The 20,872-nt window shown below is 44.2% G+C and overlaps 1 protein-coding gene across 4 annotated transcripts in view; it reads right to left on the reverse strand.

The window, feature by feature from the left end:
- Positions 1-20,872, reverse strand: part of LOC133366236 (protein kinase C and casein kinase substrate in neurons protein 3-like) — a 39,001-nt gene that overhangs the window by 13,552 nt on the left and 4,577 nt on the right. For 2 of the 4 annotated variants that reach the window (XM_061589100.1, XM_061589101.1), the window contains exons 2-7: positions 10,419-10,486; positions 8,033-8,189; positions 3,174-3,409; positions 2,115-2,276; positions 1,303-1,478; positions 461-581 (exon numbers count right to left, since the gene is read on the reverse strand). In XM_061589100.1, the coding sequence (XP_061445084.1) occupies positions 461-581; positions 1,303-1,478; positions 2,115-2,276; positions 3,174-3,409; positions 8,033-8,189; positions 10,419-10,486 (920 nt within the window). Of the gene's footprint in view, positions 1-460; positions 582-1,302; positions 1,479-2,114; positions 2,277-3,173; positions 3,410-8,032; positions 8,190-10,418; positions 10,487-19,734; positions 19,806-20,872 lie in introns of all 4 variants that reach the window. The other 2 variants (XM_061589102.1, XM_061589104.1) reach the window with 2 other exon arrangements.

Here is a 20,872-nt window from a genome sequence, read left to right on the forward strand (position 1 = left end):
GACACTGTAGCCATAAGAGGTAAGAACAAGATGTTAAATGAAAACAAGCACATAGTTTTAGTAATCTGTCAAAAAAGGGACAAAAGCTGAAGTGAAACACACATTGGCGATTGTTGCTAGGAAGTTTGGTCACTGGCCGAATCGTCATGATGTCACGTTGCATGTTCAAAAACATTCCAGCTGCTTAGAAGTAAATTGTCAGCTGAAATGACTTGAGGACAGAAACAGCATTTTGTTCTTGATGGAAAGAAGCATGGAGAACTGAGGAAGGCTAAATTTAGAATCAACCAAGAAAGAGAACTTTTTTTCCCCTAGAACCTGTCATGGGCTTGAAGTTATATCAAATAATCTGGGACTGTTCCTCTCCCTGTGCCTAAATGCTGGCTGGAGATGGGACTAGTGCCTCTGAGAATGTGCAGAGTGCCCTTCTCTCACCATTAAGGAAAGGAGAAGTGCCCACCTCGAACTGTGGCCAATTCATAGGCATCCCTGGTCCATGCCGATTACGCCACGATTTGAGGTCATCCTGGTCATTTATTTCTTCGATGGCTTGGTGCATATCACTATAAACAGCTTGGATGCTACATGAAAAGAGGAAAATGATCAGGAAGGACTATGAGGTGGCATTCAAAAGAAGAAGAAAGAAAGAAAAGCTTTCCCCACTCTGTCTTCCCATTTAACATGATGCATGATACTGGGAGAAGACTTCTGATTTTGGGTACACAACCACAAAAATACTTTTTTTAAATGGTGTAATGTATTTAAGTTTTGGTTTTTAAATGAAAGTCGCTTAGAGACCTGTTAGATAACAAGCAACTAATGCATTTAATTAATGACAACAGAACTAGTCTAGAGTGCAACATTTCCTTGGAGATGGGCAAACTATAGAAGTATGTGCCTGTGGAGTGGCTATAATACTCAAGGACACAAAGGAAGCTCTAGTAGTCCCTCTTGTGGCCAATGGTGCCACTGCAATCTCTGTTCTCTGTCCCCTCCCTGCTCTAGCCATAGCTATTGACAGGTAATCAAACCTGACCATTAGACCAAAATGTGTAATGGTATAACTAGTAACTCAACAGCCCCTTTAAATGAGGATAAGGTGCTTCTGGTGGGAGCAGGAAGATCATGAGAACATTAAAAGAGCCCTGCTGGATCAGGCCAAAGGTTGATTAAGTCCAGAATCCTGTTTCAATGGAGCCCACCAGAAATAGCTTTTCCACATGTTAGTGTAGCTTTCAGGCAATTGTTACATGCCTTGGTAAGAAAAGTGTCACTTAGGCCTCAGTTAACCCTTTACCACACCTGGGGTCAGCGGTGACATCAAGGCGTCGATGCAGAGCAAGGAATGCCCCCTTGAGAAAGACAATGCGCTTCTGCTCCAGCACTTGCCCCTGCTCAAAAACCGACTCCATTTCCTCCATGTAGCGTGGGCTGCAGTGATCGAGCTCCTGCAGGGCCTTCTCATAGCGCTCACGCACCTGTTTGAAAGGGGTCAAGGGTCAAGAAGAGTCACATGCCCAAGAATCTTCCTCTCTCTGGGATATGAGCCCCCATTTCCTAGAACTGTGGAGATGGGAAGAACATGCTTGAAAGCCTGCTCCACAAAAGATGGCATCTTACAGGGCTTCTACTACTTCCTGTTTGCTCTTGCTGCTCAGTTCCTGTTTGCAATGGCGTGGCCTATTCTACGTTGAACACGCCCCCCCCAAACATGCCCACATTTCATTGGATGCCAGGACTGGATGCTCACTCTCCCTTTTGTTCTGAACAGATAAGAGTTTCTCTTTGTGAGCATCTGTGGCAGCAGCTAATGCAGATGCCCTTTTCCCCGCTGAGAGGGGAAGAGGGCTGATTGGGGGCATGCCTGTATCATTTTGTGGCCCTGTCTGTCTTTCTGCTTCTTCAGATGTGACAGCCATTTTGTATTATGCCACGGCAGCCATCTTGTGACTGACACGTGCAACATTTGAAAATCCAAACATGCCCAGTGGCCCAGAAAGGCTAACAAATGAAAGTCCCAGGCAGCATATCAGCCAGTGTGTCTGATAGTTCCAGTGACCCATATTACCCCACTGGTTTGGACCCATAAAGAAAGTGGGGGAAAAGAATCTCACCTTGTTGGCTTCTTGGCTGCAACGCTGATGTTCTTCCCGCAAGGCACGCTGCCGGTCTGGGGGCACCTCAGACCCCGGGGCAGCTTGGACTCCACTCTCCCGTAGGGTTGCAACATATTCTTTGCGACAGGCCTTGTGATATAAAGATTTGGTTTTCTCGACCTAGATGTGCACATCAAAGGTAGGCAGGAGGGAACAAGGGAAATAAAAGTGTGCAGACTGTCAACGTACATCAAGGTACACCGGCATTCCCCAGCTTTTTGGTCCAGATGTTGAACTGAAACTCCCATCATCCCCCAGCCAATATGGCCCATGGTTAGGCACAACATGATGGGAGATGTAGTCCAATGGCACCTGGAGGGCCATTCTTTACCTAGAGAGCCCAGGTGCCTCAGCTCCTAGTCTCCTTATGCCCTGTGTTCTCAAACTATGGGGTGGGCCCCCCAAGTAGGGCACAAGACACCAGTGTCAGGAGAATGTGCCCCAGACCCTTCACGTAAACAGGCATGTGTTAACCTCTGCATCTCCACTACATATTTAAAGCACCATTATATTACTTTAAACAGTCATGGCTTCTCCCAAGGAATCCTGGAAACCATAGTTAAGGGTGCTGGGATGTATTAGGAGACCTCTCTTCCCCTCACAGAGCTACAGTTCCTAGAGTTCCCTGGGAAGAGGAACTGACTGTCAAACTACTCTGAGAATTGTAGCTCTGTGAGAGGAACAGGGGTCTCCTAATAATTCTCAGCACCCTTAGCAAACCACAGTTCCCAAGTTCCTTTGGTGCTTTAAATGTACATTGCAGATGGGACCTCACCTACCACAAATAATAACCATCAGCCAGCCTCATTCCTCTCCAATCTCGATTTGGTGGGTAAGTAAGAGAGTTGGGGTGTTGGTAAGATGGGGAGAAAGGAGAAGAATGGAGTGTTCCTGATTTTTTAAAAAATCAACCCACTGGGAACTCAGGAGTCCTGCCTCGTTTTCTTCAGCTTCTCTACCCCATTGGGATCCTCTTGTCTGCTCCTAGAGAGCTCCAGAGGCCCAGGTCTCTCCTACCTTCTTGAGCTTCTTGGTCCACGGTTTCTGTGCCCGCTGGAAGCCACTTTCCAGCTCACAGGCCTCCTTGAAGCCCCCAAACAGCTTGCGGTGGTAGGAGTCACGTTGCCAGGTCCGGATGCGCCCGGCATCCTCTGAGATCAAAGCCCTTTGCATCTCCATGTGTAGCCGGCTCAGCCGCTCAGAAGCCCCCAAGAATGCTTGCCAGGCCCGGAGCAAGGAGCCATATGCTGGACCTGGAAAAGGGAGGGATAGAGGATGGGCAGATTTCATATTTTACCATAGCAAATCCAAGCAACGAACAGATTCTTATTAACCCCTAGGCCTCTACAAATGCCACCATCTTGTTTCTTTTAGAGGCCAAAGTAGAGATGGGGCAGAAAGTCAATAATTTGCAGTTCCCAAAACAGTACACAAACTGAAACCCAGCCACTCTTTGACATTCACAACCCTTTGAATTTTGCAATGCAGTTCTCCAATGAACCAATGTGTAGAAAAATGCATCTATTGGGGGAAAGTGTGCATAAAATGCGTATTTTAGCGATAGTAGCATACAAAATGCATTATATTGGAGGAAATGTGTATATTAGAAGAAATGTGCACTACAATGCTGGTGAATTTTCATGAGGGCTTAAAAACACATGCAAATTGATGTAGAAGTCTGCATTGAATTTTCTTGGATGTAGGGCAAGAGCAAGTCCTGTTTTGTTCTTTTGTTTATGTTCCAGAAGGGAGATAGAGTTAGGGTCCTCCAGATGGATGGGCTTGATTTCCTTTACCTGTGATGCTGACTGACTTCCTTCGTGGTTAGACTGATATGTCTTAGGGAAGCTTATGTGCCCCTCCTCCTTCCGCCCTTTCCTCTCTTCTCTTCTCCGACTGTCTGAGAGAGAGGAGACACCTTTGTCTCTGCTCTCTCTCTCCTAGCCATGAGGGCACCTCCCACGCCTGGGCGTCGCGCCTCCAACTTAGTTAGTTAGAACTAGGTAGGCCTTTCCTATCTACTATGTATTTCTTCAAATAAAACAGCTTCTCTTATTTTACTAAGTCTTTCGTCTCAGTGATCTCAATGCAGGGTAAAAGCCTGCTTTCTTCGGTAAACGCACACACTGGCACACAGCATCTCAGACCGTTGACAATCTCTGCTAATATCTATACAAATTTACATAACAAATTTAAGATTGGAAAAAATGAGAAACTGAGAGAAGGCAAAATTGACAGACTCATCTCTCCCCAGATCAAAATATGCTGTAAATTGATCTACATGACAATTGTTACTGTCTGGTAACTATGTTGCTTATGCCACTGAAGTGACTTTCTCCACCAGTACAAATATGGGGGGAAGACAGACCATATTTGCCATGGTGCAGAGGAAATTGCTCTACTCTCATGCTGAGTGGGCAAGCAAATTGTGTGTTGTGTAAGGGTGGAGCATATAGGAATAGCCAACTAGTAGCCAACAGGCCCAATCTGGCCGCCAAAACTATTTTATCTGGCCCCTGGGAGCCCTACCAAACTTTAACCAATGTATTGTAAAATGATTTTCCACTTGTACTGAACATAATTTTTCCACACGTTGTAGGAGATAGTGATATTTTGCAAGCTGAAATTACATCTTCCACAGGGTTTTGTATGTGATACTTAATTATGCTTGGACACGTGTGCAGGCCATAAATGTGAAGCCTTTCCTAGCATATGGTGCCAACTGAACCTTGAGGAGGATCTGTTTGTGTGGCAAAATACATTCCTTGCCGAAGTATCACTGTCTGGAGTGGAGAACCCTTAGAAAACAGATCCTGACCATTCCTTGCATAGCATGTGATACAAAATAATACCAGTGTGCCCATGGAGTGATATAAGATGGTATCCAAATTGCAGCCATAATGTATCAGTTCCCTCAAGCTTTGTCATACTCTCATGCTTTGTCATACAGGGTTTCCTTTCATAAAGAAAATAGCAGTACAATTGACTCCAAATGAAAATGTCATCGGCGTACCACTTCATGGCCTGGCTGACATGTAAGGTTTTCCTGTGATTACAGGCCATGGTTCAAGGAGGAGAGACCTTAACTACAACCCCAGGTTCAGATGACATGCAAGGCCAAACCTTAGCTTAACTGCCATGCTGCACTAAGCTAAAAGCCCATGGAGGAGTAAAGCAGCTGCAGCGTCCTCCTCGGTATTGGAATTTGGTATATGTAGCATCAGAGTGCAGAAACGAATAGTCTGGTAAGACTGGTGGTTGAAAGGATGAAGAAGGTTTATTACTGCTACTGGGAAAGAAAACCATTCTCAGTACAGACATACATGTGGCCGTTGCAGGATATGAGACTAGCATTCACATGCACTATCTGTAACTGGCAAGAAAGAGAGAGGAAGGAAAGCCTGAGAAAAACAAACAAGCGTTTACTTTTGAAGAAGGGACCAGTGAGGGAAGAACAGGTTGCCTTTCTGTCTATCTCTCAGCATTGGTTCAGGTTACTTGTTACAAGCAATGGTGCATTACTCCCAACATGCAGGAGCCAGCACATTCACACTAAGCCATGGTTACACTTAGTGTTACATGGTGTGAATGAGGCCCAAATATTTATAGGGCTGGCTTATTTGTTTTATTGCAAAATAAATAAAGACCGAAAGAGTGACCACATAGCAATGTATATTCATGGTCACACAGTATAATAGGTTAAGCACATCATAGCAAGGGGTGAAGTGGTATTATGGGCCCACATCATGCCTGATTGCTCCTGGGTTAAAACCTTTTTAGAAAACAGGAGGGTGCTTCATTGATCTCAGTCAGGGATAATTAACACAATGGTTGGTGCCCCAATCCCTGACCGAGGGGCAAAGACAAAAATATTAAATATAAAGATTTATTTATAAAAATGTAACATAAATATGATAGGCAATCCTAAACATGTTTACTCTGAATTATTTTCCATTGAATCCCCTTGAAACATTCAGGTACTTAAGACTGGAGCCTTTAAGGCAGGCAAAAAAAGAAACATAAAACTGCATTCTAACTAGCATTCTCACATGGTGGCAATGGATGTTGCAATGAAAGAGGTCTAGGCTCAGAATGACAGATTTACTTGGATCATTTTAGAAAGCAATGTCCATTCAGTTCTTTTGCAAAGAATGCCATTACCACCGCTAGGAGGAATTCGAAGGCTCTTTTGTCATTCTTCTATACTAAGGGAGGACAATATATCCACTCTGCCATTCAAGTCTTTGTAGCTAAGGTCATTTCACAAATGCTTTATGGCTCTCAGGCGTTGGTTTTCTCTATATCTGTCTCTTTTGAATCTATACAAACTAAATTCTTGAGGTCTATTTTTGGGATACCCCCATGTGTCTCTAATTACACTCTAAGACTGGAAGCCAGCCTGCCCACTATCGAAGCCCGCATTTCGAAGCTCAAAGCAAAGTTCTGGTTAAAGTTGCAGTTTCACCCTGTGGGTCTGGCCCCTCTAGTTCTTCTCAACACATATCAATCTACCTGGCATAAGCTATTGATTAGGTAATTTGCAACCCTGGCTTTTCACTCCCCACCATCTCCACACTAGGGTTCTCCAAAGCATGGTCAGCTATTTCTCAACGTATCATGGATATAGAACTTCAAACCCACTTATCACTGACCATACACAAGCCTGCTGTTACCATCTTTCCCAGGGGTTTTGCACCTGCACAATACCTCAGTAAGCTTCCCAACGCCAGATATAGAAAAGTATTTACAATGGTGAGATTTGATGTACTCCCGTCAGCTCTCCTTGATGGCAGATATCGTAGAATTCCACGCGCAGAGCGATTGTGTCCATGCGGGATGGGAGTAGTTGAGACAATATCTCATGTGCTTTTATCCTGCTCTTATTATCATGACATTCACACTACCAATATAACTCCTATTATTCAATCGATTCCAGGCTGGGATTCTGCTTTTTACACCAGTTATCTGCTATCGGACCATTATCCTCAAATCACATTAACTGTTGCAAGGTTCTGTATTATGGCCACTACCATTTGCAGAATATTGTTTGCTCAAATGTCTATTTAGTCTTGGCTTTGCTAACTCTGGCATGATTTTAAATAGTTTTAATTGATGTTTGATGTTTTGTATTGGTCACCGACCGTAATAATAAAATTCATTCATTCATTCAGTTCTTTGCCTGCATGGCCAGCCTTACCCAACCTGGAGCCCTCCAGATGTTTTGGACTCCAATTCCCATCAACTCCAGCAAGCATGGCCAAAGGTGAGGCATTATGGGAGTTGTAATCCAACAATATCTGGAAGGCATCAAGTTGGGGAAGGCTGGCATAGGTTGGTTTGTACAAATCAAAGCAAAGATCTCACAATTCTGTCAGAAAATCCTGTTCCTTGTCAAAAGAAAAAGTTTAACTTACAAGGGGAAATGTCACAGTCCTATGTTGGCGAAGGAGCCATCTGCCTATCTTTTGAAATTATGATGAACAGAGGAAGCCTTTACAGAAGGCTTAAGCCCTGATGCTAGTTTTTAGAAGGGAAGTTTAGAAATCCTATTACCATAGGTAGCTATGGTATCACACAGAATAAGTAAAATGGTGCACTGAAAGTTCAATGGAGAAGATGCAGAATAGGTAAAAAATTGTTCTAATATATATTCCAGGAGCTAAAAGGGATAGGAGAGTCTGGTAGGCTTTTGACTACAGATAACTTTTTGTACTCAAGATATTGATAAGAATAACAATATTAATGTACAGTAAGCACATATATTTCCATCACCCTTCTTCGTCCCACAATTCTTTTGAAAACCTGCATTTCGGAAGCAGAACAAATTATGCAGATGAGGGGTTTCAACCCTGTTGGAAGGAGACCGAGCAACTCACTTGCATCAACAAGGGGGCGCCACTTGCGAGTCCACTCCTCCATCTGTAAAGCATAGCTGCGTTCAATCTTTGCACGATCCGTGAAACAGGCTACAATCTGGTCACAGATGCGATACCCATCGACCAGGCGCTTTACTGTGCTGTGATAGTGATTGGACTGCAGGAAAATGGAAGAGAGGAAGGGAGCACCCTCAGCTTGAGTGAGGGGGTGAGTATCCTCACCTTTATGCATTTTTCATGGTCGAAAGGAAGCCCTGCTCCTAAGGACTTGAGGAAGGGCCGTAGCTCAGTGTTAGACCATTTGCTTTGCACACAGAAGATCCCAGGTTCAATCCCCAGCATCTACTGGGCTCCTACTGGGGGGAAGGGCGGGATATAAATCCAATAAATAAAATAATAATAAATCTCCAGGAAAAGCTCCTGCCTGAAATCATGGAGAGCTGCTGTCAGTCAGTGGAGACCTGGGGTTCCCAAACTGTGGTCCACAGTATGTCTGTGGATATGTGGTTGAAGATCGGAGGCAGCACATCTTATGTTGTATTTATCTTATCTTATACGACATTTTATTGTATTACAGTTTGAATTCTATGGAATTCCAATTGCAATGCAACAAAATACAACATATAAGAAATAAAAGAAGCAACAAAATTAAAACTAAAAATCATACCGCATCTATCACAGTGCATTACAATTGCTACAACTGGCAGGTCATTAAAAACCATTAACTGGTCTGCCAAGCAGTGGTGGATGGTGGCTCCATGTCAGGGGGGCAGTAGAATCCGGGTTTTAGTCCGAACGTTCAAGGAGCTGTCCAAGGTGCTTCAGAACCCAGAGCAGATTCTGCTGGCCTATTTAAATGGAGCCACCAGCCGCCATTGCTGCCAAGGCCCTCAGCAATTTTCAAGTGGTCTGTGGGGACAAACATTTGGGAACCACTGGTGTAGACAGCACTGAGCTAAATGGAACAATGGTCTGGCTCAGTCAGAGGCAACTTCCAATGTTCCTACTTTAGCTAATCAGACTTCATTCCCTGCTCTGAGGAACGGTGAGCCTGAATTCTGCTCTTACTCATTAGACTAGGGGCAGACAGATGTGGACCACACATTTCAAGGCAGTATCACTTTCAGGTTTTGGAAGGCTCTTGGGTAAGACACTTTACATGGGCTCCAGGAGTCTACCTCCACTTCAGCAAGTCCAGGGGGCTCTTGTCAGTAGGGCCTCTGCTGGGGTGTGGGCCTTTGGCAGATTTCCAACCGTACTGACTCTTGACACCAGCCCCTAGTCCAATGCCTAGTGCCTGCTGACTGCTGGGACTTTTGGAAAGAATGCTGGTCTAGGTATGCTTTGGCCTGATCAAGCAAAGCCCTGATGTTCTCAGGCAAGAGCACATACAGTATGCAGCATTGCTTAACACAGTTTAGTTATGTCTTACCTATTAAGAGAGCCTGAATATACACTCTTGCTTGGTATATTCAAAACATATCTGTATACATGGGGATTCTAGTTAAAAACAAGTAAATCATGCAATGCTGGCATCAGCCTGCCGCAGCACTAGATTATTCCCAAATCCTTTTAAAATCCCCTGCTCTGACTTCCTGTCTTTTCAAAGAACCTAGAAATTCTAGTTCCCAGAATCCTTGCTCCTTCTTATTACACCTCATTTCCTCTTGAGAAAATCCAGATACGCTCAATATTGCCCCCAGTTACCTTTATTTCCCCCCATCCATATTCCCCATAACTGGTAGCAAGAACAGGACTATTACTAGCTGGGAGGTGAATACCAACTTCAGCCTCCCAGCCCTTCTTTACTACACCTGCACCTAGAGAACAGCAACCTGTTGAGGAGCCAGAAGGTTGAGCCAGTTAGCTGTGCCCATGGAGTGTTCCCCCATTGGGGTGTGAGGAGGGTAAGGCCACTCCCCTTGGGCAATTGTTTGTAGATGGGCTTGTTTCATCCTAGGTGACAGACTGGAGCAGCCGATGTGTGGAGGGCGGGGAGGCAAATGGGAGTCACCTTGGCTTCTGGGAGCTGAATTTGTAGTGAGACCACAAATACAACTCGTGAATGTATAAAGTATTACTGAAGGGGCATCTGGCTTTTGCTATGTTATATTTTTATTCATTTATTATACTTTTACATTTGTATTTACTGTAGTTTTATTATATTTTCTTTTATATTGATCTGTTCATTGCTTGGGGGACTTTAGGCCAAAAAGCAGTATGTAACTGAAACCAATGAATGAATGAACAAACATCACACAAGCTTGACTCCATTTACTTTGTCCAAAGGAATCTCTTTGAGAAATCTATCACCGCTGTTCCTATAAGGTCCCCATACTTTCCCTGCTCTCCCTCCTTCCCTCCCTCCCCGCTTTCAGACACTCACCATCCAGAAGCTGTCAGTTGTTGGCTCATCTGCAGCCACCTCACTGTATATCACAGACATGGTGTCACCTGTAGAGGAAACCCGTGTCATAGGTCAAGCTGCACGCCCCAAAGCATCAAATAAAGCATCATATGGATGAAACCCAGTTCTTTGTCACAACTGAGTGTGACCACGGACAAAAATCAGTGTGCGGCTATACTGGCAGGGGCATATTTAGTTCTCAGTATCCCTCACTGAGTTCTGTGAAACAGCCTGCAACCTGAAACGGGAGAGTCTTGAGACAATGGATCCCACCTGAGATTCTGAGGATGGAGGCACTGATGCAGCTAGGTAATTTTAGACCCTGGATTTAACACTTCCCTTTAGACAGCCATGTACATTACTTCATTTATGAAGCACCAATTAACATTTCTCTTCCTCTCAGTTGCCGTCACACTGCCATGCTTTACAATGGCTTCTATATTACTAATACATTAGAGCAAAACAAACCTTAATTTTTTTACAAAAGAAATATTCTGTGCATGAGCAATTTCACATTTTAAGCTCACTTAAATCATTCCAACATACAGGAGTAAAACTGAGTTTTCATCTGCTGCCCTGATGCAAAACACAATTATTTGAGAATAAGCACCATTTTGATGTAGAAAATGGTAACAGAAGGCACCCAGCTAAATTGTACTCAAAGTAGACCCACTGAAATTAATGTACCTAGGTTAGTACTCTGGTTAGGACTAACACTGTGTACAACGCAATTTTTTTTTTAAGTAAAAAGAATAGAAATGAGGATCTGTAACCATGTACATACCCTGAAGGCTATCCCATGACTATAATTTTTGTAAAAAATGTTGTGGTGGAGAGATCACTGTGGGATCACTGTGGTGGCTAGTGTCAAACTGGTGGGCCCCAGCATGTCCATGCCAGCCCGGTTGCTGATATCAAGCTTGTTTGCTCCTGCCCCCATCATCTGTTACTCTTCAGGTGGTCATTTGTGGGCCTCCTGGACTGTGGAGCCCTGGCCTCTGGCTTCAAGGTTCAGCTTTGCTGAACCACTGGATTGAGGGACTATGTCTATTTGGGGAGGAGGATGCAGCTCCATTTGCCACCCTGAGCATAGAGGCAACACCACTATACATTTAAAGCACTATTATACCTCTTTAAACAGTATTGGCTTCCCCCAAAGAGACCTGGGAACTGTAGTTTGTTAAGTGTGCTGAGTATGGTAAGGAGACCCCTATTCCCCTCACAGAGGTACAATTCCCAGAGTTTCCCTGGGAAGAGGGATTAATTGTTAAACCACTCTAGGAATGGTAGCTGAAGGAAGGGAACAGGGATCGCCTAACAACTCTGATATTGGGAAATTGTTCTTTCTCTGATTATATCTACTGAAATATATAACCTATTCACCCCAACTTGCAGAATATCCAACGGGGACATTGACATTAAAGAACCAAATCCTTCCATCAACCTTATTACGAGCTGTGACTTTAGCTACACTGGGAACTCTGCGGGCCCAATAAAATCAGCCACAATATGAAGGGCTCATTGCTGTACATCCTTCAACATACATGCTGTCATGCACCCAGGCCTTTGTGTGTGTGTGACACTACTCACCGGTACAGAGTACTGTCACCTCTTTTTTTCAGCAGCCATTTTGTGCTAGCGCCCTCAGCACTTTTATATATATATATATATATATTACATTGGTGAAATGGGGGCAATCCCTATTTATTGATATATTTCCTGCCCTTCCTCCCATAAAGAGCTCAGGGTGGCAAACAAAACAAAAACGAAACATTTTATTAAAATCTCCAGTTAGAAAAAAGGAAAACACCTACCAATATTGAAATAGTGAGTTGAACACTATGGACAAAACACTTTTAATCCATAAGCTACTGTTCTTCAACCTTGGGTCCCCAGATATTGGTGGACTACAACTCCCATCATCCCTGACCATTTGGCTAAACTGGCTCAGGATGTAAGAGGATTAATGGATAAACGGGACATCCACAATGAGAATGCACCCAAGCCAGTGAGGATCAGCCCAACTTTACAAGAGCTGGGGAACCTCTGGCCCGCAGGCCGTACGTGGCCTGCCTGGGGTTCAAATTGCTCATCAGCTGATGGGTGGTAGAGCTGAAGTCTTCCTTGTGCACAGAGGGGAGTTTCCTGTTGGGAACTCCCTAATGCACCCGGTGCCTGTACTGTGCATGGTGCTCTGAGATCCTGGAAAGCCACTTGCCAATCAGAACACAGGATTAGATGGACCAAGGATCCAACTCAGTATAAGACAGCTTTATGTGATGTGCTAAAAAAGATGAAGGCAGAGGCAGAGGCCTTCTCCCCCCCACCCCCCAGTAATAGTATTCCAAATTCCACTCACTTGATCTGTCCACCCAAGATTCCCCCATGACTCAGGATGCATTATTCCAAAAGACCACTATCATCCTTTCCAAGCTTCAGTACCATGAAGCAGAAAAAATATTCCCTTCAACTACTATGACTGTGTTCATGGCAGGGGATATGGGATCACTTAAGGAAATTACTATTTATTTAAGTACGGTGCTCACTGGTAACGGCTTTAGAAAAATTACTCTCTTTTTTTCCAGCGTAGCTGATGCTAACAATTCATGGACATTAAAATACCTACAGGGCTTGGCAAGAGGACTTTGGAAGTTCATGTTGCTTAGGAAATTACTGATTGATTTTCCATTCATGTATTTGAAGCCCCTCCAGGAAATGTGGCAGCCCCACCTAGCGAGAAAGGCTGGCTACAGCCCTGACTTAAATAAGCATGGCAGTTTGGGTTTTCTCAAAACCAGACTTGTTTTCATTAAGCAATGAAAACCATATACAATGCCACAATTTCAAAAATAAATTTGCAGTCATGTAGCTCCATTTCAGCACCACTCATTTGCGAGAATTATATTAGCACCTCTAATATATGTGTATATGGATAGCAGAATATCTCCAGCTTCCACGTTTCCTAGCCCTGTTGAGTTGCTGAATTAGCACATGTCAAATAGTATATTTAACAAAGTAGTGAATTAACAACCTCCGTAATGGTGAACACACTGTCACTGTCTACAAACAGCTCAAGAAAGTCCAAAGGTTTTCCCACCCTCCTGATAGACGGCATTAAAAAAAAAAGGATCAGAAAAAGGCACAGGGAATAGAAAAATCAGAGAGTATTGGCCATTATAACTAAATGGAACCTTCATGTTCAGAGGCAGTGTACCTCTGAGTGTCAGATGCTGTGGACAAGTGGCAGCCTTATTAACATAGAAAGCTGCTAAGTCTCTGCATGAAGTTACACCACTGCAGCCTCTCAGCTCAGTATTGCCTGCTCTGATTGGCAGGGGCCTCCGGGGATCTCCTCACAATTCTCAGCAACCTTAACAAAATACAGTTCCCAGGATTCTTTGGGGAAGCCTCGACAGTTAAAAGTGGTATGACACTGTTTTAAATGTCTGGTGTGGATGTGGCCTGACTTTGCAAAAGGTGAAGCGAAATGCTAGCTGAAGAGGAACAGCAGCTAACCTTGCTCTTACAAGTCCCCATTTCCCTGTAGTTCCTGAGTGACACTGTTGGTGTTGGTGTTTTTTAATGTGCGGCTATGCTTGGCTGGCTGCTGTGCTGTCCCACCATCAGCCCTGGCTCCCAAACTGCCTGCCAAGGGATTTTGGATTGCATCCCTTGAAAAAAGAAAAAAAGGAGGGAGCCGCTGATGGCACGTTTGTCTTTAGCAGGAGTGGAAAAGCCATTTCAAAGGAGGAGGGGTATGTGGGATGGGGAAGCTGCAGATGGCGGAAGGGGGGAGCAGGAGGGAAATGGACATGTGTTTGCAGTTAGCTGGGACTGCAGGCAGGGAATAAATACCACATTGCAGAGAAAGGCAGCCCGGCCACCGCAGAGTTCGAGGCACAGATTTCTAGGCAGGCCTCAGTGGAACAAATCCAGGATGTCTTCAACTCCATGAGGTGCTACGTGTAGAGAACTGCAGCCCCCTAAATATTCGAAAGTGATCTCACCCGCCCTTAAATGGCAAAAATTGGCTTTAACCTTGAGGCTTACAGTCAGGGTTGCAAAACTTTATAAAACTTAGGGCTGGTGAAATTTTCTAGGGAACAGATCAGAGGACTGAAATCAATTGAGAGGGTTGTGGTGTAGCAATTGCAAGAACTCTTGGATGACACAGATTATCTTGACCAATTCCAGTCTGGGTTCAGACCTGGTTATGGGACTAAATTGGCCTTGGTCGCCTTGATGGATGTCCCTGATCGGGAGGACAGGGGTAGTGCGACCCTGTTATTCTTGCTTGATCTGTCAGCGGCTTTTGATATCATTGACCATGGTATCCTTCTGCGCCGACTTGGAGAGATGGATATCAGAGGGACTGTTGTACAGTTGTTCCGATCCTATCTCTAGGATCATTTTCAGAGATTAGCTTTGGGTGATTGTCTTTTGGCCCCCTGGCAGTTGTGCTGTGGGGTGCCGCAGGGTACCATCTTGTCCCCCATGCTGTCTAACATCTAAATGAAGCCCTTGGGAGCGGTCATCAGGAGATTTGGGGCAAGGTGTCAGCAGTACGCTGACAATACCCAGCTCTATTTCTCTGTAACAGCTGGATCAGGAAAGGCCGTGCAAGCCCTGGACCGCTGCCTGGATGAGGGCTACTAAACTGACACCAAATCAGCACTTTCAGTGTATCATAGGTGGGAAAACATTTTTATGTCAAGGGCCCTATTCCCCTGAGAAAATGTCCAGGGGCCGCATACCAGGGGTGGGAAGGGTCAAAGTTAAAAGTGAGTGGGGCCAGAGTTGGTCTGGCAGTGATCCCACCACAATATACATTTAAAGCACGACTTCCCCCAAAGAATCCTGGGAACTGTAGTTTGTTAAGGATGCTGGGAATGGTAGCTCTGTGGGAGGTAAATTACAGTTCGTTAAGGTTCTTTGGGGGAAGCCCTGTACTTTAAATGTATGGTGTGGATGTGACCTCGCTCTACCACATCCATCTCTCTTTCTCTTCTCTCCCTCCCCTAAGCAGCAATTATGCTAGGGGAGGGTGGGAAAGGCCCCATTCAGCTGAGCAGAGTTTGTCGAATAAACCTAATTGCTGCAAGGAGAGGAGGCTGGGGGCCAACTCCAAAGGCACCGTGGGCTGTATGCAGCCCATGAGATGGTGTCTCCACCCCCACCCTCCCAATTTACAGTGTTTCATTCTTACAACCAAGTTTTGCATATATTTTGTTGTACTTGCTACATTTTGCATGGTTCCTTTTTCCTAGAGAGGGAATGTTTAAAATATTCCCATATAGTGTCTTTGTTATATGGTCCATTATAGTGGATCAGCACCCATGACGGTTGGTTAGGTTAAACACCACAGTCCTGTAGATGTTTACTCAGAAGTAAGTCCCAACAGACTTACTCCCAGGCAGGTATAGGACAGCAGCCAAGTATGAGAATACAGGAACCTGCAAACTGGACAGTTGTCTTCTTTTGTTTCCAGGATCACTCTTTTCTGCTTTACTTTGCCTTGGCTCAGCTGCACCCTCTCAAAATCACAGTAGAAAGAAAAAATGAAAAGTCCATGCTGATGTAGGTCAAAGCAAGGTTTGAACAGATACTGGGCAAATTAGAACATTATATTTTCATCAGAAGAAAATGAAATACCTGCATTTTCTAGGCAGACTTTAAATATTCATATCTCAAAAATGATCAGATTGTTTCTTAACACACTTATATCCAGATTATTTAATATTAACCTAGTTATTATTTAAGAAAAGCTTAGTATTTACATTTAAAAAAATTTAAATCCTTTTTAAAAATCTATGTTTCTATCCTCCTGCTGTGCAGTGTACCTCTATACCAGCCTTCCCAAACCTGGTACCCTCCAAATATTCTGGACTACAGTTCCCATCAGCTTTAGCCAGGTTGAGGCTGATGAGAGTTGCAGTCCAAAACATCTGGAGGGCACCAGGTTTGGGAAAGCTGTTCTATACTCTTACAAAAATACTGAGAAAGCTGCTTAGGGAATGCCACAAATTTGCCACCCAAAGAGGCAAATCATTTCCTGTTATCTTAATTTTGTAAACACTCCATTTCGAACCAGATTTGATGAAGGATGGTATAGAAATATTGCAAAATAAATAAATATATTTGGCAGATGTAAAATCTTTTATTTCAAAGGGAATCTCTGGGCTCCTGCTGGGAGGAAGGACAGGATATAAACCAAATAATAAATAAAAAACAAAAAAAACCCCACAATTTTACTCTCATTCAAAATCTTGCCAATTTTAAGATTCTGAATCAAAAATGTTCAAAACGTTTTTTAACTTCACAAATGAACGTCTGAGAGTGTTAAAAAGTCTATGGATACAACCCTACATTCATGTTCTGCATGTTGAAGGGCTTGAAGAAGCCCTGCTGTGCTGGCAGAACACAGGACATGCAGAACACTTCAGATATGCCGGCAGAATACTCTGCCGATGCAGGTATTTTGCTGGCAAAGACGTGCCCCTGGAATGGCTAAAATATATCCTACTCTTCCAGACCATGGTCATGCCACTGATGACAGGACAACTTTACTCCAGCCCTGGACCCTACACAAATGATTCCCCTCGAATTGACTTCAAAAATAAACAAATAGCTGCCCCCTTCACAACAACCACTCTGCCCATGTTGCCTTGACAGAGCATAGCTTATGGCAAGGGTAGAGAACCTTTTTGGCCTTGCTCGCCAGATTTTTTATCCCTAAGTGATGGGCTTCATTTCTGCAGTAATCAGAATTGCCATCAGATTAATTATTATTTCTGATATTTTCTATCTTTGCGGAGAGAATGTTGAAGTACCAGCTGTCCACACCTGGTTTCTGATTCGTTCTTCTTCTTTTTCTGATTCATTTTTTAAATTCGCTTTGAAATCATCAATAGTGTGAGTGATACTTATATAGATCTACTTTCTATCTGAACTCTTCAAATTTACATTCCTTTTCACTGATAGCAATGAGGTGTTGATTGTAACTGACAGATGGAAAGCAGCAGGGGGGAAGATGATGACTTGATTATCTGCCTTAATCTGTCTGCAGTGCATTGGAAAAGGAATTTAAACAGGCAATCATAACAAAGTTCAGAATAAAGATCAATACCAGTGGAGACTCATGAATAAATAGCACTTATAATATTGTTAAATCTCTGCATAACCAAAAAAAAATGGAGATCAGAAAAATGAAAATATATGTGAGGAAAAAGGAATCGGATCATTAATGACCACCAGGGGGTGGCACATAAAAACAAAATGTGAGGATTCCATCACTAGGGCATCAGCCAACTTTGACAGGTGGGTGGTCCCACTGACCTGTCAATCACCAGATGTCACATCCAATGATTGGCAGGTGGATTGTCCTGCAGGGGTGGGGGGAAATAGCAACCAAGCAGGATTGAACTGCCTGTGCATCCGCTGATATACAGGGAATTCAATCCTGCATTTTTCAGGGATTGGCCCAGCATCTCTCCCTGCTCCACACATGACGTCAGGTGTTGGGGGCTGGTGGGTGTGGTTGGGAGGAAACAACCTTGTGGGCCAAATGGGGAGGCCTGGGCCAGAGGTTCCTCACCCTTGGCTTATGATGTGTACAAATCAGCACTCAGTCACAGCTCAGGGAGACAGCCACACAGGTTACAGGGTGTGTGGCATGTGGTTTTATTTCTCTAGCATCATGTACTGCACACTTAGAGCTCACAAGAGTGAAGTGCTGACAATGGGAAACAGCGAGAAAAGGCCCTTTGAACCAAAACACAGGGTAGCACTTTGCAGAAACAGCCTGTATCTAAAACACACAGGTGAACTTGAGCCCCTTGCTAACCCTTCTCCACCTAGAACCCAAACAGATACTTCACCTTGGAACATCAGCAGGCCTCTGGGTGGGACTGAGTGGATGGGCAGGGAGCTGGGTGGAATTACAGCCCTCCACTCTTGGGTCACTCAGGTTCCCTCGCCAGTGCGGGGCAGGCCTCTCAGGGTGCCCAAGCGATATGAGTGCTCTAGCCAGGGTCTACGAGGCAGTCAACTGGCAACAAGGGAGGCTCCATGATGTGGAAGAGATGATGAGTCCCACTCAGATGCAACCCAGTGGGTCTGTGCTGGGAGAATGGATGAGCCAAAAGAGCTGGTTGGCTTAGTCAGAAGCCAGGCTATTTTGTTTGTGTCTGTGTGTGTGTGTGTGCGCAAGAGAGATGGCTTTCCTAATGTGTGATTATACCTAGGTTTTGAACCTGGGACCCGGTGCAGGTAAAATGTAAGCCGGTCTACCTGGTTAAGGCTCCTTCTGCAGCCCCTGTGCTCCTGGCATCTATGACTGGATGCTGAGGCTGGTGAAGACAAATGCCCCCATGATGTGCCCCAGCCCTGGATGCTGCTGTGGCTGAGTGGTTAAGAATTGCTCTGTGGAGCTTGGTTTGAGTGCAGGAGAGTCTCCCTCTTTTGGCCCTGGCATGGCTTTTCTTTTTTTGTGTGAGTGCAAGGAATGCAAAAGGTGAGTGCGGCTATAATATGTCCCCCCCCCCACAATGTGCTGCTCAAACTCCTATGTCCTGCTTCCCAATCCCGTGCCCTGTCGGGTTGGACCAAAAGCCAACTAGGCCAGCATAGGAACATAAAAGCTGCCTTATACAGAGCCAAACCATTGGTGTATCTAGCTCAGTACTGCCCACACTGACCGACAGCAGCTGTCCAGAGTTTCAAGCAGGCAGTATCTCCCAGCTCTACCTGGAGATACCAAGAACGATAATGTTGATGATTTATTGAATTTATATCCCATCCTTCCTTCCAAAAGAGCCCAGAGTGGCAAACATAAACAAAACAATTTCACAAGAAAAAGAAAAGCATACTAAAAACAGTTTAAAAATTCTAAAAAGACAGTGAAAAACATTATTTCATCAGTGATCTTCGGGTTGCCAGGAACAGTCCCCTTCAGCCATCAAATGAATTGAACCTGGGACCTTCTGCATGCAAAGCAGATGTTCTGCCACTGAGCTATGGCCCTTCCTCATCCCACAGTATTAAACAGGTGCCTCAGTTAGAAGTCCACAAGCAGCACATGAGATTCAACAGCCCTCTCCTGCTGGTGTTCTCCAGCAATTGGTATTCATTCAGAGGCAAAGTGCTTCTGGCCCTGGAGGTAGCATATAGCCATCATGATTAGTTATAATAGCCATTGATAGCCTTCTCCTCCATACATTTGTCTATTCCCCTTTTAAAGCCAATGGTGGCCATCACCAGATCTTGCGGTAACAAATTCTGTAGTTTAACTACGCACTGCATGTGAAGAAACACTTCCATTTGTCTGTTCAGAATCTCCCACCATTCTTCATTGGATAATCCTGGGTTCTAGAATTATGAGAGCAGAAGAAAAATATCTCTTTATCCACTTTCTCTGCCTCATACATAATTTTACAACTTTACAACATCTATCATGTCCCCCTTTGCTTGCCTGTTTTCTAAACTGTTGCAGCCCTTCCTCACAGGGGAGTTGCTCCAGCTTTCCCAATCATTTTGGTTGCCGTTTGTCTGCAGCTTTTCCAGCTGTACAATATCCTTTTGGAGGTGCATCAATCAGAACTGTACACAGTGGGTGCTTCCAGACTGTCACTATTTTCAGGTGGGATTCAATCACATACTGGCAAATTCAGGTTGTGTAATTAACATTAATTGAGAAGTCTTGCACAACAAACCCACTTTCTCCCCAAATACTGGATTTTTTACGATATTAAAAGTGATGGGAGAATGCACTGAAAAATGTGGGGTAACACTTGCTTTGATGCAACGTCATCAAGCCTCCTCACAAATAAACCAGGCTGAATATGTCGTCTGGAAGCACCCAGTATTCCAAGCATGGCTGTGCAGCATAGATATGTATAAAGACGTTACAACATAGGCAATTTTCAATCCCTTTTTAAAGAATCCCCAGTGTGGACTTTGCCTTTTTCACAGCTGCCATACATTGCTTCAGGGTCGCTTCCAGAAGACCTGTTTATTGAGCATTCGTCCTGATTGGTTTGCAGGGAGATTGCGCCAAGCAAATGTTATCCCACAGGTTTCAATGCATTGGCTGTCACTTTCGGTATTGCAAAAAGTCCAGTCTTTTTGTTGTGCAAGACCTCCAAATCGATTTTAATTGCACAACCTGAATTTACCGTTCTGTGATTGAATCCTACCCCAAGTAGCCACAGTCTGGAAGCACCCAACATTTTTTTCACTGAGTTATTCACCACAATCCTAAGATACCTTTTCTTGTCCATCACTGCCAGCTTTGACCTCATCAATGTGTATGTGAAGTTAGATTCCATCGTCTCCCCTCCTTGTGCATCACTTTATATTTACTGACATTGAACTGAATGTGTCATTTAATTGCCCATTAATTCACCCATTTTGGAGAGATCTTGCAGGTTCATTTT

This window comes from Rhineura floridana, chromosome 11 (genome assembly GCF_030035675.1).
Source record: "Rhineura floridana isolate rRhiFlo1 chromosome 11, rRhiFlo1.hap2, whole genome shotgun sequence".
NCBI classification, from domain to species: domain Eukaryota; kingdom Metazoa; phylum Chordata; class Lepidosauria; order Squamata; family Rhineuridae; genus Rhineura; species Rhineura floridana.